The sequence below is a fragment of the Staurois parvus genome, unplaced genomic scaffold, assembly GCF_062004578.1.
Source record: "Staurois parvus isolate SC_StPar_1 unplaced genomic scaffold, SC_StPar_1.0 ptg000538l, whole genome shotgun sequence".
NCBI classification, from domain to species: domain Eukaryota; kingdom Metazoa; phylum Chordata; class Amphibia; order Anura; family Ranidae; genus Staurois; species Staurois parvus.
In genome coordinates this window covers 217,685-244,764 of record NW_028318334.1, presented here as the reverse complement: position 1 = coordinate 244,764, position 27,080 = coordinate 217,685, and the positions used below count along the sequence as shown (strand labels likewise).

Here is a 27,080-nt window from a genome sequence, read left to right as displayed (position 1 = left end):
CTTGGATAAGGGGGTACTACCAGTTCTCTTGTACAGGGCCGAGGCAGCAGGGTGAATCGGATGTGGGCTGGGATGGTGATCAGCACAGTGGGGGCAATTACTGGAACTGATCCCCTGTATGGCTCTCCCTGCAGCAGCTGAGATCTGGCTTCTTCTCCTCTCCTTTCTGCTTGCTTTCAGCTGCTGCAGAGAAAGCCATACAGGGGATCAGTTCCAGTAATTGCCCCCTCGCTGCACCCATCACCCTCCCTGTGCATCATACAGTTCACCGTGCCAGTTTCCCCTGTGTGCCCCCACCCCCGCAATGCTGCTGACTTTCCTCCTCTCCTTCCCACCAGCAGCTGCAAGCACATAATAGGATTCTTCAGGATGGAGAGTGGGAGAAGGGTCCAGTAAATGTCACATTTACCAGCCCCCTCCTTTCCCAAACGAACACAATGACTTAACGGTACCGATCACTCACTGTGTTTATTCATAAATAAAGCAAAGTAAACTGTTTTTCTTGGGGGGGAGGGCTGTCAAGTTGGCTGTATGGGACCCTGTGGTTTATAACAGCAGCCCTGAGTACCCCCATACAGATCTGGGGAGGGTGGTGAGCAATGTAAAAGCCTGTGCATTGCATGCCCCATGATACACTGATCATGACTGCAATGCTCTGCAATTTTAAAAGTAACAAATGCACATTATTGCGTGATTGTAAGTGCGTTTATTCATTTTTTTTCCAAAAGGTGGACTATACCTTTAATCTGTAGCCTGCACATGAGATGCAGGTTTGTGTGGATAAGAGCAGAGGTGTGTGCACATCCCCATACACTAGGTGGCAGTACTGACAATGCTGCAGAGCAGTGGACGCACACTCACATTCGCACAGGCACACACTATGGCTGCTCCCATGGCTCTGTGTTTCTGCGGCTGCTTGCAGACAAGCGTCTTTCTCCAGAGCTGGATGCATCTCCCTTTAACTGTTTATTAAGGAACGAGTGACCTTCCTGTAAGAGTGGGGCTCAGTGCTTTACTGAACAGAGGGAGCAGTGCATGGAGAGAGCTCCTCTTTGTGTGTCTGAACACAGGGCAGGAGGAGGAGGAGGATAGGGCAGTGTGTTTTGGCGCAGCCTGGAAAGTTCATATAAGCTCCATCATCCTGTACAGGGTATGTATGTATGAGCCATTACATCACTATCCTCAACGTCTGCACTAACAATCTCGCCCTAACCATTCTTCCATGCATTTGCCTTCTGTTATTTTAACTGGAAAAGATTCATGACTAACTTTTTCTGCTTAAATGCCAGCTTACAATATGTGTTTCTATCCCTTTTATATCTATTTAGAGAGAGCGTGTTATTACTTCTAGTAATACGGTCATCCACCAGAGTTGTTGTGCTCCAAGTGTGGAAATGCACATGCTGGCAGTAATGACTTTCTCCATTTCATGTAATTCACACATTTGTCGCATCCCCATTATATACTGCTCATGCACATTTAACCTGTAGTCACCATTCCTGAGCATGACTTTGTAAGTCCCAATCAGAACATTTATTCGGTGTGATGAACACAGGTGCCAGTAGTCTTTGGTTTCTCAGTCACTGTGGGATGCCATGTAATGCTAGATGTCTGTTTAAGGTACAGCTGTGCTCAGAAGTTTGGAGAATTGGTAATATACAGGATGTACCATTTTTACAGAAAACATGAGTGAGCAGGCAAAATGCATTTCTTATATTTTTTATGGGATTCATATTCAACTGTAGGTCACAACAGAATGGTACAATCATAAAACAAAACATGGCAACAAAAAAACTAATGAAATGAGCCTTGATCAAAAGTCTGCATCCCCTTAGTTCTTAATACTGTGTATTGCCCCTTTTAGCATCAATGACAACATACAGTCTTTTGTAATAGTTGTCTATGAGGCCCAGCATTCTTGAAAGTGGTATATCTGCCCATTTGTCTTGGCAAAATGCCTCCAGTTCATGTAAAGTCTTTGTCTTGCATGAACCGCACGTTTGAGATCTCCCCAGATTGGCTGAATGACATTTAGGTCAGGAGACTGTGATGGCCACCTTTTTCTGCTGTAACCACCGGAGGGTCAACTTGGCCTTGTGCTTAGGGTCATTGCCGTGCTGGAAAGTCCAAGAGTGCAGAAGAATGCTGCATTCATCTTGCCATAAATTTTCAAAAGATTCCCTGTGCCTTTAGAGCCCCCCCCCAAAAAAAAATGAGCCACCACCATGATTCACAGTAGGGATGGTATTTTTGTCACTATAGACTTTGTTGACCCCTCTCCAAACATAACGCTTATGGTTGTGACCATAAAGCTTTATTTGGTCTCATCACTCCAGATTACAGTATGTCAGAAGCTGTGAGGCATGTCAAGGTGTCAGGTATATTGTAACCAGGCTTTTTTGTGGCATTGGCGCAGTAAGGCTTATTTCTGGCAACTCAACTATGCAGCTCAATTTTGTTCAAGTGAAGGACCCCCCCCCACACCACCACCACCACCACCACCTTCACACAACACACAGGAACAGAGTTGAGGCTGTCAATCTCAGGCTGTGCCCTACCCTTTTACCATTTTTCTCTTGGTTTCAGGAAAACTTATCAGAAATGAGTCATGCTTATAGCAGAGGAATGAGGCAGAAGATAGAAATGCCACTTAGTACTTTGGATTGAAACAAGCACACACTATAGATGGATGTGCTTGGTTCATATTTCATGTCTGACATTTACAACCACTTTAAATAAAAGGCAGTTTAACCTTCTGTCTGCTGAAAACGGGTCACAGGAGTGCAGAAAGAATTCCACTCCTAATACCTATTGGAGAAAAATAGCCAAAATAGCTTTGGCTATACTTCTCCTTTAAGGCTTTATTTTCTTTTTTTCTGGAGTTTGCATTGAAGTTATGATTATAAGATTTACCTAAAAGCAGCTTTGATCATTTAAAATTTTCACTTCGTTGCTGCCCTTTATTTGATTTTTGTGTTTCACATACATCATTGTAAATGTTTTGTTAGCTGGGGTAGCTAGGAATAAGCTACAGATTATGGCATATTCCATTCCCCCTGGACAAAATGAGCACCTAACCCTTGCAGTGCTGGGATCCTCTTTGCAAAGTGAAGTTTTACAAATTTCCAGAGTTCAATTTAGGTTTGTTTCCATTACATCGATAACATTCATACACATCCTAACAAAACTGTAAAAGACTAGAGTTCCTCTTTAATAATATTCGCTCATGGCCAGTATTGATCATAATATGAATATGTTTAGCTTGCCTAGCAGTGCATGGCCCATTTCTTTCATAGGACTGTAATATAGCATGTGGCACATAGACTAGGAACTGCTGGAAATATATGCCTCTTACAATAGGAGCCTCAGATGTTTTGGTTCACTGATGACTAGGCTGATCATCATCGTGCACCAAAATGTCTGTCAGTATTGGTGTGTGAAGCAGTACATTGCTGGATCCCTAATATGTTTTCCCTTGTCTCTTTCATCCACCAGTCTGGCTCTTTTCTCAGTTTATAGCAGCATGGAAAACAGCAGCCCTTCCATAATGTTTGATTTCAGAATGGGTGGCAGCGGAGTTATGGTGACCCCTGGAAAAAAGCCAGCAGGTGAGACCTCAAACTCCAACAAAAAATGCAAGCGGTATTTCAATGAGCACTGGAAGGAAGAGTTCACCTGGCTGGAGTTTGACTACGATCGCAAGCTGATGTTTTGTGTAGAGTGCCGTCAGGCCCTTGTGAAGAACAAGCATGGCAAGGCTGAGAACGCCTTTACCGTGGGTACAGACAATTTTCAACGACATGCACTTTTACGCCACGTGACCTCTGGTGCCCACAAGCAGGCACTTGCTGTAAATAGGGAGCAATTGGCAATGGAATTACAGTTTCACCAAGAGATGAAGTCTGTTATCAAAGCTGAGATGGATCCATCCAAGATAGCTATCATGACCACTGTCTTTTGTATGGCCAAAGAAAGCATCTCCAGCAAGAAGTTGTCCTCTCTGCTGGAGCTGCAGAAATTCAATCTATGTGAAGCTTTGTTGTCTTCTGAGCAAAATGAGTATTACCACTCAAGCAGTGTGAGAGAAATGCAGGTGTGTACAACTCAAAGACAGACATCGTACATAAAAGTGATATGTCAAGAGGATACATTTCATTTTAAAGGGGTTCACCAGTGTGAATGCATCTGATACCTTCTGGTGTCTGCCTTCCACTGGGGCCAGCAGTCATAACTTCAGATTTTCCCTGCAGTCATCTGGAACAGATTTCGATTAACTGAGATGGGTGACTCCACTTTAGCTTTAGGTGTATCTACACCAAAACCTTTATGGTTGGGAAAACCCTGTAATTTTTTTTTTTTTTTTGCTGTGTTTCTTAAAGAGGAGTTCCAGGCTCCCTAAACAAATTAAAAGTCAGCAGATACAAATATTGTAGCTGCTGACTTTTAATATAAGGACACTTATCTGTGCAGGGGTCCAGCGCTGTTGTCACCTGGGCTAGTTCTTCACTAGCCCCTGGGTTGCCAACGCAGGAATTGCAAGTAAGAGAAATCGGAAGTGAAGCCTTGTGGCTTCACAGCTGGTTTACTACTGCGCATGCACGAGTCACGCTGCACCTTGAGGTTGGTCCCACAGTCTTCTGGGACCTGTGAAGGAGGGGGGGCTGAGCTTCAGGCTCAGAACCAGGTCAAAACCAGGTACCTGCTCACCCATCCCACCCAAAAAAGAGGCAGACAAGCAGATCTTTCCCGTTTGGGTGTAGCTCTGCTTTAAATGTAGGGGTCTCCAAACTATGGCCTACAGGCGAAAGTGAAGCCAATTGCAAGCTTTCAGCCAGCCCTGTAGTGTAAGAGGGGACTCCGATGGAAACACTTATGTAAGTGGGGACTTTAAGAGTCTCAGGTTTATTTGGAATTTTTTTACTTTGTTTGCTGAAGATTTTTTCTCTGTTGCCCTAAATTATATCATTCTGATTACAAAAAAAAAAAACATATTCATTCATTTCAAACGATGCTGAAGGTTCACGCTTTTTTAAAAATCAACAAACGTCATACTTACCTGCTTTGTGTAATGGTTTTGCACAGAGCAACCCTTCCTCCTCTTTTCGGGTCCCCTCCAGGCGCTCCTGGCTCCTCCCCTCCTGCCATCGTGCGTGCTCGCTCCCAAGCCGCCCCTGTGTGTCTACAAGACACACAAAGCTCAGCCTCCCTCCTCACTGGCTGTGATTGACAGCTGCAAGAGACATTGGCTCCCGCTGCTATGCTCAAGGAGAGAGACTCGGGAGAGCATGTCTCTGGATCGATATCGGGCTTAGGTAAGTATTGGGGGAGGGGCTGAGGGGAGAGCTCCACATGGAGGGCCCTTTCACACTAGGAACTACATGTCAGTCGCACAGCCATGCTGTGTGGTTCATGTGCGATTGACATGCAGTTCTGTGCAGTGCGATTTCATTCATTTTGAATGGGCTGATATTGTACTGCAAAAAGTAGTGCATGCATTACTTTTTGAAATGCACGGCAACAAGATCACATGATACTTTTGTATCATGAGATCTGGTGTGGGCAAATGCACTGCGTTTAGAGTGACATTAACTTTGCAGCAGATTGCAAGGGCAGTGCGACTGGAATGCGGTACGGGAAGACACATGGGAACGTGGCTTTCCCACACTGTAATCTAGTTTGAAAGGGCCCTAAAGGTGTTTTATCTTCATGTATAGAATGTATGAAGGTAAAACACCTTCAGCCTTTACAACCACTTTACTTTTGATATGTTCATTTATAAAACTGATTTTTTTGGGCCCATCAATTTTTGTAAAATTTACAGTGTGGCCCTTGTACTGAAAAGTTTGGAGACCTCTACTTTACTGAGATTTCCCTGTATCGAAGACACAACAAGAAGAAAGAGAGGAAATCCCTCCAAAGTGTAGGTTAAAGCTGAAGTTTAGCTGTAATTACATATGTCCCACATTCTGCAAGCAGCTGGATCTTGGAGAAATCTTCATTGTAGTAATGCCCTTCCTCTTCCCTTCTCTGATCTTCTAGTGCTGCAATCAGGGCTGCTGTTAGAAAACACGGGGCCCCATACAGCCAACCTGACAGGCGCCCACCCCCTAAAAAAGCAAAGTTTACTATTCTTCAGTTGTCAATGAACACAGTGATCGATACCAATCACTCGTTGTGTTCAATCAGGAAAGGAAGGGGCTAATAAATGTGACTTATTTACCGGACCCTTCCCCCAGTCTCCATTCTGAAGAATCCTAATGTGTGCTTGCAGCCACCTGTGGAAAGAAGAGGAGGGAAGCCGGCAGCACTGTGGGGGTGGGGGCACAAAGGGGGGCCTGGGCATCACAGGGGGAAACGTATGGTGTACAGGGAGGGTGATGGGAGTGGAGGGGGGTCCATTACTAGAACTGATCCCCTGTATGGCTCTCTCTGCAACAGCTGAAAGCCAGCGGGAGGGAGAGGAGACTTTCAACTTTCAGCTGTTGCAGAAAACCATACAGGGGATCGGTTTCAGTAATTGCCCTCTTGCCATGCTGAACACCCTCCCTGCCAACATCCGATTCACCCAACTGCCTGTTCCCCCCTGCTGGCCTGGGCCCCGTACAGAGGACTGGTGGTACCCCCTTATCCACGTCCCTGGCTGCAATGCAATGGCTAACAGGCAAAACAGCAGTATAGATGATCCAACAAGGACACGCCTTCTCTTTCTTTCTTTCTCCCTTGAGGAAAGTTCTTTAGCTAAAGTTCATTCTTAATATTATCCTATACAGTTGCTACTGGAACCCCTTGTTCTGGGAGCAATTGCAAAACTTTGGATTTCCCATTACCATCTGTCTTGGTGACAGTGTTCACATAAGGTGAATCTCGCCAGCGGGGACACAGCGAACATTAGAAACCTGACAAAGGTTCTAATCTTTCCCTGCTCTTTCCAAATCTAAAAAAAAAATTTTGGCTTTAGAAATGCTTTAATGTTGATTAGTGGTGGGTTTTATTGGGCTTACTGTGTATTACAAGTCATAGGGTCAAAGGCAGCTGTGACATTTGGAATTATGCTGGCTAATCCCTTAAAAGGAAACCTGTATAAGGACTAGGAAGGCTGCCATTGATGGTTTCCTCTTTTGAAAATACTAAATCTCTATATGGGTTTCTGCAAAACCTTCATCTTAAAACAAATATTGATCCAAGATTCCTATGTACCTTTGGTATTGAAAGTATTTGGGAGGTTTTAGGTAGAACAGCAAATACTGTAGCTAAGAGCCCCGTCCTTTCTTTTTAAATTTTTTTTTAAGCCATGTCTCATTGTTTTTTTGTCTCATTTTGTGTCTCAGACTCTCAGCAGAAAGTAAGGGGAGATCAATAGTGAGGGTGAGCCTTACAGACAGCAATAAAAACCTTATTATTATGGGACAATGCTTGGGACAAAATTCTTGAGGTACCACACCAATATATCTTTATTTCTTTAACATAAAGGTCCTTGTTATAGTAGCCCAAATGACCACCATAAAGCTGAACTCCAAGAAACTTGATAATTCCTCCTTGCCAGGGGGGTTGCAATGCACTGCAGGGCTTGACTGCTCGTTTAGGTCGAGGGGGCATAGAAAAATAGATTTACTTACCCGATCCTCCTATTCCCCATGCTGACAAATTGGTCCCCACAGCATCTTCTCCTTCATGTTCCAGTGGTCTAAGGTCCTGATGTCATCAAGACTAATATAAAAATAATAAAACATTAATCTGTAAAAAAAATCATAAAATTGTAAAAAAAATAAAATAATACTAATAAAAATGAAGAACTACTGACACCACCTACTGACACCATCCTACACATACTACCCACCGCCATACACTCCGCACTCCTCTCCCTGTACATACTACCCACCACCATACACTCCGCACTCCTCTCCCTATACATACTACCCACCACCATACACTCCGCACTCCTCTCCCTGTACATACTACCCACCGCCATACACTCCGCACTCCTCTCCCTATACATACTGTACTACCCACCGCTATACACTCCGCACTCCTCTCCCTGTAAATACTACCCACCACCATACACCCCGCACTTCTCTCCCTATACATACTGTACTACCCACCGCTATACACTCCGCACTCCTCTCCCTGTAAATACTACCCACCACCATACACCCCACACTCCTCTCCCTATACATACTGTACTACCCACCGCCATACACTCTGCACTCCTCTCCCTGTAAATACTACCCACCACCATACACCCCACACTCCTCTCCCTATACATACTGTACTACCCACCGCCATACACTCCGCATTCCTCTCCCTGTACATACTACCCATCACCATACACTCCGCACTCCTCTCCCTGTACATACTGTACTACCCACCGCCATACACCCCGCACTCCTCTCCTTATACATTCTGTACTACCCACCGCCATACACCCCGCACTCCTCTCCCTATACATACTGTACTACCCACCGCCATATACTCTGCACTCCTCTCCCTGTACATACTACCCACCACCATACACCCCGCACTCCTCTCCCTATACATACTGTACTACCCACCGCCATACACTCTGCACTCCTCTCCCTGTACATACTACGCACCACCATACACCCCGCACTCCTCTCCCTATACATACTGTACTACCCACTGCCATACACTCCACACTCCTCTCCCTGTACATACTATGCACCACCATACACCCCGCACTCCTCTCCCTATACATACTGTACTACCCACCGCCATACACTCCGCACTCCTCTCCCTGTAAATACTACGCACCGCCATACACCCCGCACTCCTCTCCCTATACATACTGTACTACCCACCGCCATACACTCTGCACTCCTCTCCCTGTGAATGCTACGCACCACCATACACCCCGCACTCCTCTCCCTGTACATACTACCCACCAGCATACCCTCCGCACCCCTCTCCCTATAGATACTGTACTACCCACTGCTATACACTCCGCACTCCTCTCCCTGTAAATACTACGCACCACCATACACCCCGCACTTCTCTCCCTGTACATACTACCCACCAGCATACCCTCCGCACCCCTCTCCCTATAGATACTGTACTACCCACCGCTATACACTCCGCACTCCTCTCCCTGTAAATACTACGCACCACCATACACCCCGCACTCCTCTCTCTGTACATACTACCCACCGCCATACACTCCACACTGCACATCCCCTATTTAACATTACCTCATTCTGCACTATATAAGTCATCTCAGACACTATTTAACCACACTCCTTTTAAGCCATGCCCAATTTTTAGCGCAATTTAAAACACACCCCTCCTCTCTCATGCCTTCCCCTCTCTCTCTCTCCTCCTCCTCCTCCTCTCTCTCTCTCTCTCTCTCTCTCACACTGCTCCTCTTTTTCACCCTCTCACTCCCCTCTCTCTTTCACTTCCCCCACATGGCAGCCATCTTTAAACCTGAAAGTGCCCAGTGGCTTCTACGGAAAGAAACCAGGAACATTCATGCAGTCTTTGCTGCAGTAAATATGTAAATGCCCCTTCTATGCAGCTGAGCTGCAATATGTAGGTAGGGTGTTGTGTGGGTGTGCTTGAATGTAGGTGGGGGCCCCATTATCTCTTACTGCCCGGGGCCCCATGAGTTGTCAGTCCGCCCCTGGCCACATATATATAGAGGCCCTATGCTGCTTATAATAGTCCACATAAGTTTGCAGGTGACATATGAAGAATATCTCAAATATCTTTCTCACAAGGATGTTCCATATCATTCTCACAAAGTGTAACTATCCACAGTTCAGAATTCTCCTTTTGGGATCCCTAAGATCTCAATATTCCAAGACTAGAAGATGTATAATGTCTGTACTTTGTAGATTTGTCACAGAACTGGACATTTTCAGGACTTAAGCATTACCACATTGCACTTGAGGATGTTGCCATGCAGGTGACGAAACATAATATATGCAAGCTTATGTGGACTTTTATACGGAGCATTATGGGCTGTATAAATGTTCGTTTTTTCTTTTTCTTGCTAGGCTAGGTTCACACATGTGTGGCTCTGCAAGCCACGTTTTGCGTGGGCACGGCAGCCCATTTATTTGACAAAATCTTTTTATCATAATTGAAAGCTAATACCATTTATCATTTACAAACATAATACCATTTATGCTTCACCATTAATCAGAGCCTGTAAGTTATAAATGAGCTCATCTGGATATATCTCTATAACAATTAATGATAAGTTTCATTCATTATTTTTTCCCACTAAAAATTGTCAAATTTTTTTTTTATTAGGATTCCAGCTTGCAGTCAGGTGGTGGGCATCATTCTGAGTATTCTCTGCATGACATATGAGACCCCTATCAGGGTTTTCACTTCTAGCATGCAGATTGTAAAAGGTTAAAAGGGACTTCTGCACGTGACTTCTGAGATTTTAGTTATTGAATTTAGATCCACTTTAAGCATAGTCACAACCTACTATATTCTAAGTTCAACGCAACCCAAAACAGTCAGTTGCCATCAATTACAAAATGACTCAAGATTACACTGCACACTTTTGTGTTCACTAATTGCTGTCCATCAGTGTAGTCACTGTACACAGGCACCTGCACTTTTTTATACAACCAATAAGCAAATATTCTGCAAAAAGGCTTCCTGTGTTTTAGGGTATAAAGATATTTTTATATGTAATATGTAAAGCATATATATATATATATATATATATATATATATATATAATTTTTTTTTTTTTTTTTAAGTTAAAAAAAATCTTTCAGAATAGGGAGAAATGAAAGAAATACCAAAATTCCTCGTATCAAAATATCACCCTGGCTGAACATACTGTATGTCAGATGTAAGGAAAGACACTGAAATGTGATTCAACACAACAAACACTTTTCTCCTGCGCTAGGAAAAGACTCAGTAGACCCAATAGGAATGTTCTGGAATTTTCTGGAATATGCACTGCTTGCTGCCCTCAACAGACCGGGGTGGTCCAAATATACTGGATGCAAATGGAGAAACAGAAAAAGGGCGCACCGACCTAGTGCATTATCGTTAAAAATATTTATTGAAGAAACAAAGTAATTATCATACTCCCAATAGACATAAAAACACAGGCATGTCAAACTGAACAAGATGTATGACCCAAACAACATCTGAGTCCATAAGATGGAACCCTGGATGACCAACTGGCTAACGCATTTCGAGGACACAACCTCTTCCTCAGAGGTGGCTCTGAGGAAGAAGTTTTGCAATCATATGTACGTTAATACATAAATGATACAGGGTGGTACCTTAAAGTGGAGTTCCACCCAAAAGGGGAAGTTCCACTTTAAAGACTGGTCCCCCGCTCCCCATTAAGGATTGGCACCTTTGGGGAGCGGGTACCCAAAATTGACAGGTACCCGCTCCCACTTCCGCTGCAATCGTCTAGGTGATGGGAAGCGGAAGTTGTCCTCCTACCCTCCCTCCCGTAGTCTTCTTGGACATGTGACAGGTCCCAGAAGATGACGGGGCCATTCAGGGAGTACAGCGCTACTTGCGCATGCGCAGAAGGCACACGGTTGTGAAGCCACAAGCTGTCACAGCCAGGCGCCCACACTGAAGATGCCGGCGCCTGGAATACAGGACGGCCGGTGAAACGGGCTGCGGTGGGGGCAACGCGGGATCGTGGGACAGGTGAGTGGCTGTTTATGAGTGGATCTCAGCTTTAGCATGTAATGACTTTGTTCTGATACATTGCACAGTAGTGGTAAAGTATCCAATTTGGTCCAAATGAACTATTTGCTTTCCTAACTGCTGCATTGGTTCTAAGTAGGGATGCACCGAAATTTTGGTGGCCAAAGCATTTCGGCCGAAAACACCCCTATCAGCCTTTGGCCGATATGAAAATAAACCCTGATACAGGTGCCAAAAATAACCCCGCCCCTCGCCGCCTGCCGCCGACCCTTGCCACTCGGTGGTCCTCAGCCTTACCTGAGAAACTACCGAACGATCCCAGTGCTGGGCATAGAGATAAGTGAAGGAAATATGGCTTCCACCCATCTCTATGCCCTTAGAGGACTGGCGCGATGTCACTTCCGGTTTCAGCACCTTGTAAAACAAGGCCATTTTTCTTTTTAAGGCACTAGATCAATGCTTTTTTTGATCTAATGCTTTACATTGTAGAGAAGAGATGTGGAGTCTTATTGACCCTATATCTCTCCATAAAGAGGACCTGTCACTGCTTATTTCCATCACAAGGGATGCATGCATTCCTTGTGATAGGAATAAAAGTGATACAAAATTTTTTTTTAAAGGGACAGTGTAAAAAAAAATTTAATTAAATACATTTTTAAAGAAAGTTTAAAGAGCCCCCGAAGCCCCCCCCCCGTGCTCACACGTAGTAGTGAACACATACGTAGGCCATGCCCACATATGTAAACGGTGTTCAAACCACACGTGAGGTATTGCCACAAATGTCAGAGCAAGAGCAATAATTCTAGCATTTAAAGCGTCACCCATGGAGATTTTTAAGTACCATAGTTTGACGCCATTCCACAAACATGCACAATTTTAAAGCATGACATGTATACTCGGCATAACATCATCTTTCATATTTTGCAAAATAAATTGGGGTATACTGTATATTTCGTTTTTTTTAATCATTAAAGTGTATTTTTTTTTTTTTTAAATTGCGTTTGAAAAATATATACATTTTTAAAAACTGTCCATTTCAGTTTTGGTTTCAGTTTTCGGCCAAGTGCATCCTGAATATTCGGTTTTGGCAACAGAATTTTCATTTCGGTGCAGCACTGGTTCTAAGTGCTCTATGTACTGCATGTAGCTTCAGCCACATGCAGTGCACAGTACCAAGTTCCAGCTAGACTTTCCATTTCACACCTGGAACAATGCAGAGTCCCTGCTTAGCCATTCATAGGCAGCTTTGTATTCTGTGAATGAGAGTCGGAGAGCGTGAACCTTTTTTTTCAGTCAAGGTAAAGGATGTGCAATCTTGAGGCACCCCATTCTAAAATGTAACAAACTAAACTAATAGCTTTTATAATGCAGCAACATCCACACATGTAGGACATCCAACATTAGAAGTGATCTATTCTTCCAGAGAAAATACACCTTTGCACATTGTTATTAACTAGTATTTCAGCATTTCTCTTTTTCCTCAGTTTCTTTCCCTCTACAGTCAATGGGACCCCAGTGCTGACAGAAAGGGGCAGTGGAGGGGCAAATAAGGATGCTGTGAAGGTGCCCAATGTCCTCCTTATCAACTGATGATATAATTGGTTGCTAAGATGCTGGCATCTGGAAGGTTGTAATGATGCACAATGAAAATCTGTGGCTCTGTGTAACTAAAAGGCATGCTTCATCCACCCGCTGGCTTGTATACAATTTTTGGGCAATTTAGCACATTTTGCCACGGCACCCCTGGAGAATCCTGAAGGTACCCTGGCTGAAAAGGCTGCCCCAGAGGATCTCCACAATGTTTTTGACTTCTAATGTACTGTAATATAATAAGGAATTAAAGCACCACCCCAATACTTAATAGTGCAGATACAGTTTTATTCCAGTAAAGGTCAGGTAAACAATCTAAATGCATTTGGGGGTCCACATGATGCTCCCTTCATCAGGACTTGGAATAGAAGACAAGTGCTGAAGAGACTTGTAAAGACCCTCACAATTGTGAAAATATCACCTTAGTTCCAGTTAATATCCAGTCCCATACATTGTCTTCTATTCCAAGTCCCTTCATTTTAAAGACTGGGGAAAAATGCTAGAAAGAGGAAGAGGAATAATGTAACAGAGCACACCTGCTATCTCAGAGTGTTTATCCACAGACTATGCTCTGCATTTTATGAATGAGACGTAAAATGCAGGAACAACGCTTAGTATTTATTGGGACATCTTTCAGAGAGTGGTATCCACTATCTGTTATAAATTGGCCCCTTAGAATCTCATCCATTGTATTACCATGCATTCATTACACCAACTGTTTGCTGGGATGTACACAACAGAAGTCATCATAGAATGTGCCCAAAGATGACCCAAGTCAGCAGTACCCTTGGTACCAGTTTTTAAATTACTAAATAGTATGTCTCTAGTGGGATAGTGGAAAGCTACGTTCATTTTCATGCACTTGTTCATGTCAGCCTGTTCATATAATTAGCCAGTTATCTTGCTGAAATCATCAGGAAGCATGTCCACTTTGAACCAACCATGAAGGAGGATGTTATTAATGTTCCCAGGAAACTAATAAACTGAGTGTTAGTTCAGTCTATAGAATAGCTGCCTTTGTGCAGGTTACAGGAATATGGAAGACATTTATTCTTCATAAAGACTTATTCCTATTTTGGTTGTTTAAGCTGTGAAACTATGTGATTCACTTTGTAAATCAAAATATACACTGTTCAGCCATAACTTTATGAATCTGAAGTTGGCAAGTATAAGGATTTGAGTGACTTTGACAATGGCCAAATTGTAATGGCTAGAAGACTGGGTCAGTGCGACACCAAAACTGCAGCTCTTGTGGGATGTTCCCAATCTACAGTAGTCAAGACTGACCAAAAGTGGTCTAAGGAAGGAAAACCGGAGAACTGGTGACAGAGCCATGAGCAGCCAAGGTCATTGGTGCACAAGGATCTTTGATGCACATGTAGTCTTATACAAGAGAAGAGCTACTGTAGCTTAAATTGCTGAAAAAGTTAGTGTTACTAAACCCACAAGAGTAAAATCAGTCTTTATTTGAAGTAAAGCATGCTTGTTATACTCACTGTGGAACCTAAGGGGTTAATTCTCTGCATTGTGTAAAAAGTTGTTTGATCCTGACTTCTCTGATCCTCCCCTTCTTCTTATCTCCTGATAAGACATATTGTGTGGAGTCACTCTGCACATGCTCAGTTTGGTGTGTATTGCTAGAGAGGTTTTTCTTTTTCTTGGGAGAGTGCATGTGATCAGCACAGAGCCAATTAGCACTGTCCAGACAGAGGTCAGGGGTTTTGCATCCTCCTAGAGCAGAATGAAAACTCCTCCTACAAGCTTTAACCAGTGCTCTGCTGGACATTGATAGAAGTCACAAGACTGCTCTAACTGCTGATGAGAAAAGGTATTTAGCAGTTTATATTTACTAAAATAATTGGATTTCCATGTTGTGTGTACTGTGGGGGACCACCAGATATAGTGAATGCAGGGTCCTGGGTTTAGTAACACTTTAATGCTGGTTCTGGTAGGAAGTTGTCAGAACATACAGTTTGTTGTGTATGGGGAAGGGGTGGACTGACCATTTGGAAACTTGGGCACTGCCCGAGGGCCCGGGGTCAGTAGGGGGCCCCATGATATGCCCCTGGTTCCTTTTTCTTAGGCTTTTTTGAGTTTGGGCAAGGACACAGGGGCCCCATGATCCCCTATTACCCGGGGGCCCCATGAGTTGTCAGTCCAACCCTGGTATGGGGCTGCATAGCTGCAGACAGGTCAGGGTGTCCTTGCTGACCTGTGTCCACAGCACAAACTGTCAGCAATGGGCACATGAGCATCCGAATTGGACTACTAAGCAATGGAAGAACTTGACCTGGTTTGATGAATCACTTTGTGGATTATGAGGGGAAAAGATGGCACTAGGATGCAATATTGGAAGAAGGCAGTCAGCAGAGACAGTGTGATGCTTTGTCTAGTGGAGTCCATGCCCCAACAGATCAGGGCTGTTTTGGTGGCAAAAAGGCGACCTACTCAATATTAGATGGGTTGTCTAAAAGTATGGCTGATTGCTGTATACTTAATTAATGACCCAACAAACATTAAAGAGGTTTTGTACTTTACCTAAGGTACTTTACCTAGAAATGTAACCAATTCCCTTTGAACTTTTAAATGGATACAAGTAGAAGGTTTCTTTCTGCTCTTGCTACATTCAGATACAGTCAGCGACAACACCAAAGCTGTTGAAGGCAGAAAGATTGAGTCTCTGGCATGCAGTTCTTCTTGTGTTTCCTAATGCTTCATTTTCTTAAGATAAATCCCGAGATAGTTCTGGCACATTTGCATTATTTAAAACTACTGATGAGAAAATGATTTTGAACATCAGGTGAATTTTAGAATAGCAATTTTTTTTAAATACTGTATATGCTTAACAATTTATCCTGTCTGCAGAGAAACAAGCTATGCGTGAACTAGGATTTTCTGGATTTCATTTAATTACATTATTCTCTACAGATCAGGCATATACACCAGGTGAATCAAAAATTGATGACCTGGTGATCCATCTAATTTGAGCGTTATTATTTGAATGTAATTTCCCTTTAAAGTATATGTTCACCTTTTGAAAAAAAATAATGAATGCATATATTTTTGCAGGTAGAAAATGTGCATTTATTATTTTTTTTATTTAGGAGTCTGCAAAGCATTGCACCTGTGATCAGTGGATCACGAATGAATTGTCAGGCTGCTGCAGACACTACCTGGAGCTCACTGTTTGTACATTATATTGCCAAAATCATTGAATTCAGGTGTTCCAATCATCTCTATGGCCACAGGTGTATAAAATCAAGCACCTAGGCATGCAGACTGCTTCTACAAACATTTGTGAAAGAATGGGTCACACTCAGGAGCTCGGTGAATTCAAGTGTGGTAACGTGATAGGTTGCCACCTGTGCAATAAGTCCATCCAAGAAATTTCCTTGCTACTAAATATTCCATCGTCAATTGTTAGTGGTATTATAACAAAGTGGAAGCAACTGGGAACAGCAACCACGTAAAATGACAGAGCGGGGTCAGCGCATGCTGAAGCGCACAGTGCGCAGAAGTCGCCAACTGTCTGCAGAGTCAATAGCTAAAGACCTCCAAACTTTCTGTGGACTTCAGATTAGCACAACAACAGTGCAATGGGTTTCCATGGCCGAGCAGCTGCATCCAAGCCTTACATCACCAAGTGCAATGCAAATCGGCTGATTCAGTGGTGTAAAGCACGCCGCCACTAGACTTTAGAGCAGTGGAGACATGTTCTCTGGAGTGACAAAATCACGCTTCTCTGTCTGGCAATCCGATGGACATGTCTGGGTTTGGCAGTTGCCAGGAGAACGGTACTTGCCTGACTGCATTGTGCCAAGTGTGAAGTTTAGTGGAGGGGGGATTATGGTGTGGGGTTGTTTTTCAGGGGTTGGGCTTGGCCCCTTAGTTCCAGTGAAGGGAACGCTTAAGGCGTCAGCATACCAAGACATTTTGGACAATTTCATGCACCCAACTTTGTGGGAACAGTTTATTGATGGCCCCTTCCTGTTCCAACATGAATGGGCACCAATGCACAAAGCAAGGTCCATAAAGACATGGATAAGCGAGTCTGGAGTGGAGGAACTTGACTGGCCTGCACAGAGTCCTGACCTCAACCTGATAGAACACCTTTGGGATGAATTAGAGCGGAGACTGCAAGCCAGCCCTTCTCGTCTGACATCAGTGCCTGACCTCACAAATGCGCTTTTAGAAGAATGGTCAAACATTCCCATAGACACACTCCTAAACCTTGTGGACAACCTTCCCAGAAGAGTTGAAGCTGTTATAGCGGCAAAGGATGGGCCAACTCAATATTGAATCCTGTGGACTTAGCCTGGGATGTCATTAAAGTTCATGTGTGTGTAAAGGCAGGCGTCCCAATACTTTTGGCAATATAGTGTACTTCTGTATGGGCAGCCAGTTCCTAAGCTTTAGGCAATGTGAATGAACTACAAGTGTACCGATCAGCGTGCTTGCAGTTCACTGATATTACAAGTCCGTCTGCCACAGTGGCAGATGAGACTTGTACTATAGTTTTGTCAATCACAGATTTTTGTAAGTGAATGATGTGGTTATTTGGGGAGAAATTGTGACAGCGGGTTCGGGGAGAGGAACCCCTGCCTGCTGTCACACAGAGATATTGGGGGTGAGCGGGTCTTGCTGCCTAGTAACATGTTAAATGTCACACCCTAAATACGAGTGTAACATATAACGTGTTATTAAAGGTGAACCTTTAAGCATCCAGTAGCCTGTAAGTATCCACTGATTGTTATTTATAACATTTACGCAAGAGATGCTGTATGATCGACAGCAGAACAGAGTAAATATGAAGAGCATATTCAAAGGTCACTGGGTTTTGGTTATTTGCCCTTCAAAGGAGAGAGGAAAAATATTCTCTGAATGGTCAGAGCTTTTAATTAATCACTGTCCAGCTCCTGGAGCCACCGCAAGCCATGGCATGAATCCTGTTCTTCCAAGCAGGAAGCAGGCATGCACTTTTTTCTCTAGCAAAAATGCTTCTACTGGAATGAAATGGAATTGTACAGATGCCACAAGGCATTGTCTGAGCCCAGTTAGTTCTGGCAGTCGGCTGAAGATTTGCATGCCCAGTAACAGCAAGAAGAAGGATCGAAGATCGAAAACTCTTGCGTTCCTTTGCTGTCCTTGTGATATTTAATAGGTCAAGTAAAATACTGATTTGTCAACTGCACAAAAAACACTCTTTATTAATAATCAAGGACAAAAGCAATAGTATATTTGTGGAGGGATCTAAATTATATAATGATGAAGGTTTGCAAACAGAGTTCAATCAAGCAAGCTTGCATGCCACTTTGTTGTCTGTATTATTGATAGATATGTACATTACATACAGAGTACAACCCCAACTCCTTGTATTTCTCTTGCAGGAAGGTAAACTGGCCAGTTTAGTAAGCTCTACTCATGACTTGTACAGGTTATAAATATTAAACAATGGTTTAGTTTATGGCCTTGAACATAGGTGTCAAAATGTCTGGGGAATATGTTTTCTGGGGCACAAATGAGTGGACTCAATTCCAGTATTATTATTATATTATTATACAGTATTTATAAAGCGCCATTAGTTAACTCAGCGCTGTACATTACAAAGGGGGACAGAACATGTGACAGAATAATAACAATACAATGCAAAACATGAGGGGATCGAGGGCCCTGCTCTTTCGAGCTTACAATCTAGGAGGTAGGGGATGGTGGCACAGGAGGAGAAAGCTGTGGGGGATGGAGTAGTAGGAAGAGTGGAGGAGGTCGGCAAGTTAGCAGGGGGTGGGGTAGGCTTCCCTGAAGAGATGGGTTTTCAGGGTGCGCCTAAAGGAGAGGAGAGTAGGTGATAATCTGATGGGTTGGGGCAGGGAGTTCCAGAGGATGGGTTACACCCTGGAGAAGTCCTGGAGGTGGGCATGGGAGGAGGAGACCAGGGAACTAGAGAGAAGGAGGTCTTGTGAGGTGCGGAGTGTGCGTGCTGGGTGGTACTTGGATATTAGGTCAGAGATAAAGTTTGGGGCAGTATGGTGGACGGCTTTGTAAACTCTGAAAGCCCAACTCCAGTAAAAGTAAAGGCACTACCTTCTAGTGGGGCTGTAAGGGTTAAATACATGTTTATTCTAGGGGACTAGAAAAGCACTTTTACTTTCCTGATCCCCTGGGCCTTCCCCCATGAAAGACAGCAGTGGATTGTCCCTCAACATACTTACTGTATGTCCAATTCAGAGCTGTGGTCCCTGCATTTGTCTTGATAACGTCAGAGACATCTGACCACCATAGTTTAGAGAGGAAGAAGCTCCAAGGACCAGACTAGCAGTATGGAGGAAGCTTTTGGACTGGAGTATGAGGTAAGTAAAATTGCTTTACCTGGTCCCCCTAGGCATAAAAGAGTAGCTAACCCTTTTAGTGCTGGCATAGTTTACTGGTTTACATTCTTTAGTTTACATTTGGTGGGTCCTGAATAACATCCTGACCAAGAGCTGCAGCTTTGGAGATGCTCTGACCCAGTCGTCTAGCCATTACAATTGGCCCTTGTCAAAGTTACTCAAATCCTTTTGCTTGCCCATTTTTTCTGCTTTCAACAACTCATAATGGTATGGCTGATCGGTGTATATTTTGATTCACATAGTGAATCTCTCACAACTTAAACAACTAAAGCAAGATAAGGTCTGCAAGGGAGGACTTTTAGTTTTCCTTGAGTTGAGCTTTACCCTTTCTCTGCCAGGCCCTGTTCTCCACTCTTAAGCTCTGGTGGCCAGACCATTTTTGCAATTTCTCCATTGCTTTTTTATTTTTCCCTTTATAGTTTTCAGAGTTTATAAAAGACTCCCTAAACCATACATTTTCTGAAAGCACATGGCCAGTATAAAGAAAAGGTGTTACAGATTTTTAAGGCCTTGTGATATTTGGTCAATTGATTATCATTTTCATTAAAAATTACACTAAAATCATTATTAGCAGATAAAAACACAGCACATTTTACATAATTCCCACTAAATATAAAAGCCTTACATGTATTTAGTAAAAAAAAAATAACAAATATTTTTAAATTGTACATTTCTGTGAAATGGTGAAAATAGAATGTACACAAAACTGCAAACTAACAAATTTCTCTAAAAATCAGGAGGTTTTCATTTTTCCCTTCTTTCAGAGTTTGTAAAGAAAAACCTCTAAACCATATGTTTTCTGAAAGCATATGACCAGTAGAATAAAAAAGAAGGTGCTACTGATTTTTAGGGTCCACAATAATTGCACAAATGTTTATCAAAATATTGTTGCTAAAAATACATTAAAATCATTATTAGAGGATACAAACACAACAGTTTTTATAAAATTCCAACTGAATTCCTACTAAGTATAAAGGCTTAACGTGTATTGAGTTAATAAACAACAAATATTTGCACATTTTAAATTGCGCCTTTTTGCAAAATGGTGAAATTCAAGTGTATGCAAAACTGTAAATATTCAAATGTCTCTAAAAATATTGAGGGTTTTTATTCACCTTTGTAAAAGACCCCACCATATATTTTCTAAAAGCACATGACCAGTAGAATAATAAGAAGGTGCTGCTGATTTTTCAGGCCTTGTGATATTTGCGCAAATATTTAACAAATTACAATTTTCACTACAAAACACTAAATTCGTTATTTGCACACATAAACACAACATAACTTACAAAATCCCTGCTAAATTCCTACTAAGGCCTCGCTCACATGGGGTGTACTAAAGCGTATTCCCATGGAGAGCCATGTTTACCCACACGGCTGCAAGGACAGATCTGACATCCATGCTGGTGTAGGTGTATGGCCCCAAACAGACAGTGTGAGTTTGGGGACATGCACCTACATGGATGTCAAGTTGGGAGCAGTGGCTGTGTCCATGCAGCTGCTGTGTCCTAACTGACAGGAATAGGACTGCCTGCACAGGAATGAACAGATTACCTGTACATTCTCATGCAGCTGCAGTGTCCCAATTGACATCAGTGGGATAGCCTGCATGGGGATGCACAGAACGCAACCTGACTGTAGTATGACCCATGTGAAAGAAGCCTTACCCTAGGTTCACACCTATGCGTTTTCCACAGCGTTTTGCATTTTGCAGAAACACACTACAGTCAATTTAACATGATTTCCTATGGAACAGGTTCACATCTCCACATTTTCACCTGGTGCATTTTCTGAAAAGGGTCAGGGACTTTTTTTAACGCAAAAAGTTGCGTTTTTGGTTCTATAGACTTCAAATGGAAAAGCATGTAGTGCATATTTTCTGTGTTTTCAGACAAAAAAAAGACAAAAGTCCATCCAGTTCAACCATAAAAAAAAAAAAGTTATAATCCTATACCCACAGTTGATCCAGAGGAAGGCAAAAAACTCAGCAAAGTATGATCCGTTTTTTATGTTTACTATTTTTCACAATTTTTAAAAATATATTTCTTTAATTTAAAAAAAATATATATTTTTTTTGGGGGGGGGGGGGGCTTTGGGGATACCCCTAATGTCTTTTTTTTTTTTTGGTTGAACAAAAGGTCTGAACACAGTCCCTTTCTCTGCAACCTGAACTGCACTGTAATGAATGAGATAGGTGTCTGTATAGAGACTCCTATACATTCACAAACTACCACAGTTTACTGTCAGTGATGAATGGACAGAGTGATCACTTTGTTCATTCAGGAAAGTAAAGGGGCTGGTATACACATGTTTACCAGCCTCCCCCTCTCCTGCTGTCCATCCTGATTGCGATCTGCCACTGACAGAACTCCCGAGTCCCGCGCAGCAGCTGCAGTTGGCAGGAAGGGTGGAGGGAAAGCCATCCAGCAGAGCTACCTGGAGGGGGGCTGCCAGGGATAGGTGAGTTGGGGGGGACACTGAAGGGGAGATCCCAGCGGGGGGGGCTTTTTTAATCATTTGTGCATTGCAGATGCCGGTGGGAGAGGCAGCAGGGGGAAGCTGGCAATTGCAGCTGATCCATGAGCTATTGCTGGGGGGTGAAGATCGATGGTAGATGCAGGGAACAGTGGGGGGGGGGGATTGAGCAAGAATTTAGGTAATGCAGGGGGATGCAAACAAGGGTAGAGAGGTAGCGGTATTGGGGGAGGGGTATTTTAGGTGAATAGCTCTGATCAGTGGCTTGTTAGCCACTAATCAGAGCTATAGTTTTCTTCAGCAGGGTCAACTGAACAATTCTGCTATAAGTTCATAGTCAATGAAGTGACCATGAGCTTATAGCAGAGGAAGAATGTAGGTCCTGGCTCCTGGCCTGCTGAAAGCAGTGCTGTAGGGCCGTACTGCATACAGACCTGGCAGTGAAAGGGTTAAAGGCTAAGTTCGCCTTAAAAAAAAAAAAGAAAATTTTTTTGCAGATAAAAAAAGGCAAATGTGCATTTATTATTATTTTTTTTATTATGACCCTTTAAAGCATTGCACCCGTGATCAGCAGATTGCGGGCGCAATGCCAGGCTCTTGCAGACTGTCAGTATAGTTGTCTTCTCAGACCTCCATCGCAGGCAGGCAGTTACTAAAGTCCAGGCAGATCAATGAACTATGAGAGCACTCACCAGGACCCCATAGTTTATTGAGAACCACAAGCCATATGCTGCAATGACTGACAGTATATATAGTTCATTTATTCACAGAATTGTAAATGAATGATGTGGCCATGTGGGTGGAGCCCTGCACAACCATGCTGTTTTCAAATTGTGACAGCGGGTGCGAAGAGGCGGACCTTGCTCGCTGCCACTGGGAAAGGGGGGAATGGATCGGATCTAGGGTGAGGTAGTGGATGCTAAACATGTTACACCCTAAATATGGGTGTAAAATGTAACGTTCAGAAAGATGAACATATCCTTTAATTAAATGTTATCCCTTTTTGGATGCAGTAATACAAATGACACTTCATAATCACCCCAAAAACACCATACCAACAGTGAAGTTTGGAGGTGGGAACATCATGGTGTGGGGCTGTTTTTTCAGCATACGGTACTGGCAACCTTCCTGTCATCGAAGGAAGGATGAATGGAAAAATGTACCAAGACATTCTTGATAAAAATCTGCTGTCATCTACCAGGATGATGAAGATGAAACGAGGGTGAACATTTCAGCAAAACAGTACTTTTTCCTGTGTCATTCCATTGTATCACATATAACTTAATTTCTGAACTTATTTGTTTTGGTTTCTTTATATGTATGGATTGCATGGGTTGTTACCGACGTGGTGAAAATTTCATGTCAATAGCACCCTTAGAAATATATTTACTGAGAAAAATAGGGACTTGTTCAATACTTATTTTACCCACTGTATCTACACCATGAGTATTGCAGGACCTAAAGCTCCAGTGGCTGATTGTGCTTCTGTATGTGGCCAATGAGGGTAGAAATTAGCTATGTCAGCAGTACTTGGCCAAATGACAGATTCAGGTTTAGCTCATAAAATGGACATCTTAATTCTTTCTATAGGGACCTTAATGAACCATTTCCTTAGTGAAATATGATCTTTAACAATGCCTATTACTATTATTCTTACTCTGTTTTCATTATTCCAGTAGATAGTATATGTTTTAACAAAACCCAGTTTTTGCATAAGAGTTCATAATATGTTTGTTTTTTTACTTTTTTTTCATACAGCTCTTTAATAAAAAAGTAAGGACTTTAATGATGATATCACAAGTCCTTATTACCTGATTTTTTTTTTCTTTTTTACATCTGACCTATGACTTATATCTTCAAAATCCATTCATCCTGTAACCTCCAGAAATGCATTTGATGCTGCCTATATTTTCTAATTACAAAATTCCTTTGGGGTGAAAGAGTTACAGATAATAGATTTTACATCTGTGTGATTTTTCCCATGAGAAATAAAAGGATTGATATAATCTTGTGTTTGATCAATTCAGGCAGCCATTGTTAAAGTACTGCACAATGAAGATCGGAGGAGATTGAAAGAATCCCCTTTTATTGGACTGGTGGTTGATGAGACCGTGGATATAACAGAGCATCACAGTCTTGTATTGTTCGCAACATCCGTTACACCTTGTGATGGTCAGCTGTACATCACATTCCTGGGGAGATTTGAGTTATGTTCAGAGGAAACAAACCCAGTTGTTGAAAAATTAGTTGAGATATTAAGTGACTTTAAAATTTCTCTGAAAAAAGTGGCTTGGTTTAGCTCTGATGGTCCTTCACTGATGACAGACAGGAAGAATGGAGTTGGTGAGAAGCTGAAGACCCTTTGCCCACTAACAACAGAGCTTCATTGCATCTCTCATAGAAGATCTTTGCTTCCAACAGAAAGTTTTGTCAGTGCTGATTATGGGAGGAAATATGAGAGTGTCATGGATGCAGTATATAGACTGTATGGAAATAAAACTGGAGAAGCTCCTAGTTTTCAAGAGTTACGTAATGTTATCACGGATTGTGGCATAGACTTAAATTGTCCAGGAACAGTTCACTGGATGGCTATATTGCCAGCTGTTGCAACCATTGACTCTTCATGGCCAACTTTAGTTCTTTTGCTTGAAAGTGAATCCACAAAATCTCCTATAGCCAGTGGATTATGCTTGGAGCTGAAAAAATTCTGGTTTGTGGCTTTTACTAAGGTCCTTCTGGACATTCTTCCTATCTTCCAAAAACTTAACCAGTTTTTCCAAATTGAGGATCTAGATATATCAATGATAAATCCAATAGTGTTGGCCTCACAGGCCACCCTGCAGGCACAAAAATCCACTAATGGCCAGAACTTTCAAGAATTCCTTAATGAACTGAATGAGCATCCTGATGATGACAATGAAAGCAGGTTCTACTACAAAGGAGTAGAGCTGGTTGAATGTACCAAAGTTCAGTTGAAAGGCTTTGAGCTCATAAAAGAAACCTGTCTTGACAGTGTCTGCAAGAGCCTCCTGGATCGCTTCCCTGGCAATGTTCTTAAGGTGATAAGCTCCCTTTCTACTATATTTAACCCAAAGTGTTACCCCTCCTCCTTGGATGATATTAGTGCCTATGGTGAGGTGGAGCTTCGACATCTCCTGCAGTATTTTTCAAATGTACTGGTTCCAGAACGAGCTTCAAATGACTTTGCCCTTTTTAAACGTATTGTATTCAGCCTCAGCCACCTGACATTTCGAGATCTTTGCATAAAGCTAGTCCACAGCAACTCTGAAATGCATGAGTTGTTTCCTGACTTCACTGTTTTGGCAGCTGTGGCTTTAGTCATGCCACTTGGGTCTACTCTTTTTGAAAAGATAAATCGGGCCAAGGAGTTGTGGAAAAAATGTCACCTGGAAGATACAGCTGAAAGTGGCTTTAGTGATGTTCTAAAAATCAGCGTTGATAATCCTTCTCTAAATGAACTAGACTTTGCTAAAGCAATTGAAATATTTGAAAACACAAGACAATCAGAGGATAAGTGACTGTGTATAATTAGAAGTAGTACCAGAATTAAACATTGGACTAGTTAGCTAAACACTGGTGGTGTGGGGGAAAAGAAATACGCATTCCAAGATAAAACCAGTTCAATGTGAACAATGCTCTACTGGCAAACTTCCAAAGCTCACTGTTTTTACCACTTTTAAAATAATACTCCATGCATATTTTTCATGGTATCCAGCCTATCCTTGTATCATGTACTTTGTCCTTCTACAACTAGGCTTTCAGCACTATAATATCCAATCATTTTTTTTTTTGCTAGCGTTAATCAGGAAGAGGCTTTTACATTGCTGATCAACTGCAAAAATGTGCTGTATAATTTGCACTTTGTATTTCTATGTTTACATATGATATGATTTTACCAAAGCATTGATGAGAGGATTTTCCTCCTATATTAATGAGCTTTAGAATTTGTAAACACTCCTGAGCAGTCTTCCTCTGTCAGTCTATTGTGCCATTTTCATGTTTTTAATACTTTGGGTTTGATGATTGCTGTATAAAACACCAATGAACTGTACACCACCAGACCAAACTGTTAATAAGAACACTAAATCAGCTATAAGTAAATAGGCTTAGTGAGTGTCAGGTCAAAGAAAATCAGAATGCTGTTTGTACCACAGCAAACCGTGGATCATTGCTTAGCAGTTTACATACCTAATAAAGATTGATGTTCGATTCCTTTCTAAAGGTTACCAGTACATCATTGTTCTTTGCATGTTATTACAGTATACATTCATCATAGGTTTATAATATGTGGAAAGGATGGGGAGAGGGTAGACATTTTGCAGGTTTTACTGATCTCTGTGACCCTATGATGTGCATTCCTCTCACTTCCTGTTGTGCCACTTACTTAGACAGGTAGTGAAGAGAATCCATCCAGTAAGATTACACTGCAATAAAAGCACTTTATTGTCTACTGAGGGGCACAGAAAGTCAGGAATTCTTAAACAATCTAGTTATTCTACCACCTACAGGAGGTTGTGACATTGGCAAACAAAATACATTGAAATCAAAATACATTGAAATCAATATCTGGATGCCTTTTCTTCAGCTTTGCTGATAAGCATATATACCTTTTGCTGTATTCTTGCTGGCCTTAAAATTCTTCTTTTTTTTCTCTGTTAACTGTAATCAAGATTCTCATCACACCAAAGATTTTTTTTTTTCTGCAATAAAGACGTCCAAATTGCTGCTTGAGCTAGTCTCCACTTGGCAGCTATCTAAATCAGCATGTTATCAGCAACAGCTTTGGAGGCCGTACTCGAACCCTTCTGTACTGGAAGGTTGTGGGGCTAGCCTGGAATGTAACCTTCAAGCACTGGGCTCTGCATTGTGGTACTCTTTATACTTCTGTGTTAGTTTGTGTTTTTGTTAGTTAACCTGAAAGTATTCTCTGGATCCAGACCCTGTCTCTGAAGA

At 42.4% G+C, this 27,080-nt stretch overlaps 2 protein-coding genes across 3 annotated transcripts in view; both read left to right on the top strand.

The window, feature by feature from the left end:
• ZNF385C (zinc finger protein 385C) overlaps positions 1-27,080 on the top strand; it is a 243,714-nt gene that overhangs the window by 113,020 nt on the left and 103,614 nt on the right. The gene's annotated exons all lie outside the window — the stretch shown is intronic.
• CUNH17orf113 (chromosome unknown C17orf113 homolog) lies at positions 863-26,359 on the top strand. Its single transcript, XM_089690622.1, has 3 exons — positions 863-1,150; positions 3,496-4,093; positions 24,134-26,359. Exons 2-3 carry the CDS (start codon positions 3,524-3,526, stop codon positions 25,643-25,645), a joined length of 2,082 nt encoding a protein of 693 aa, XP_089546748.1. The 5' UTR covers positions 863-1,150; positions 3,496-3,523; the 3' UTR covers positions 25,646-26,359.

What these genes read in the sequence shown, in the direction of transcription:
- CUNH17orf113 (XM_089690622.1), top strand. Translation starts at nt 3,524, where the DNA reads ATGGAAAACAGCAGCCCTTCCATAATGTTTGATTTCAGAATGGGTGGC. An exon ending in GCAGTGTGAGAGAAATGCAG is followed by an intron (nt 4,094 to 24,133) that starts GTGTGTACAACT and finishes TGATCAATTCAG; the next exon opens with GCAGCCATTGTTAAAGTACT.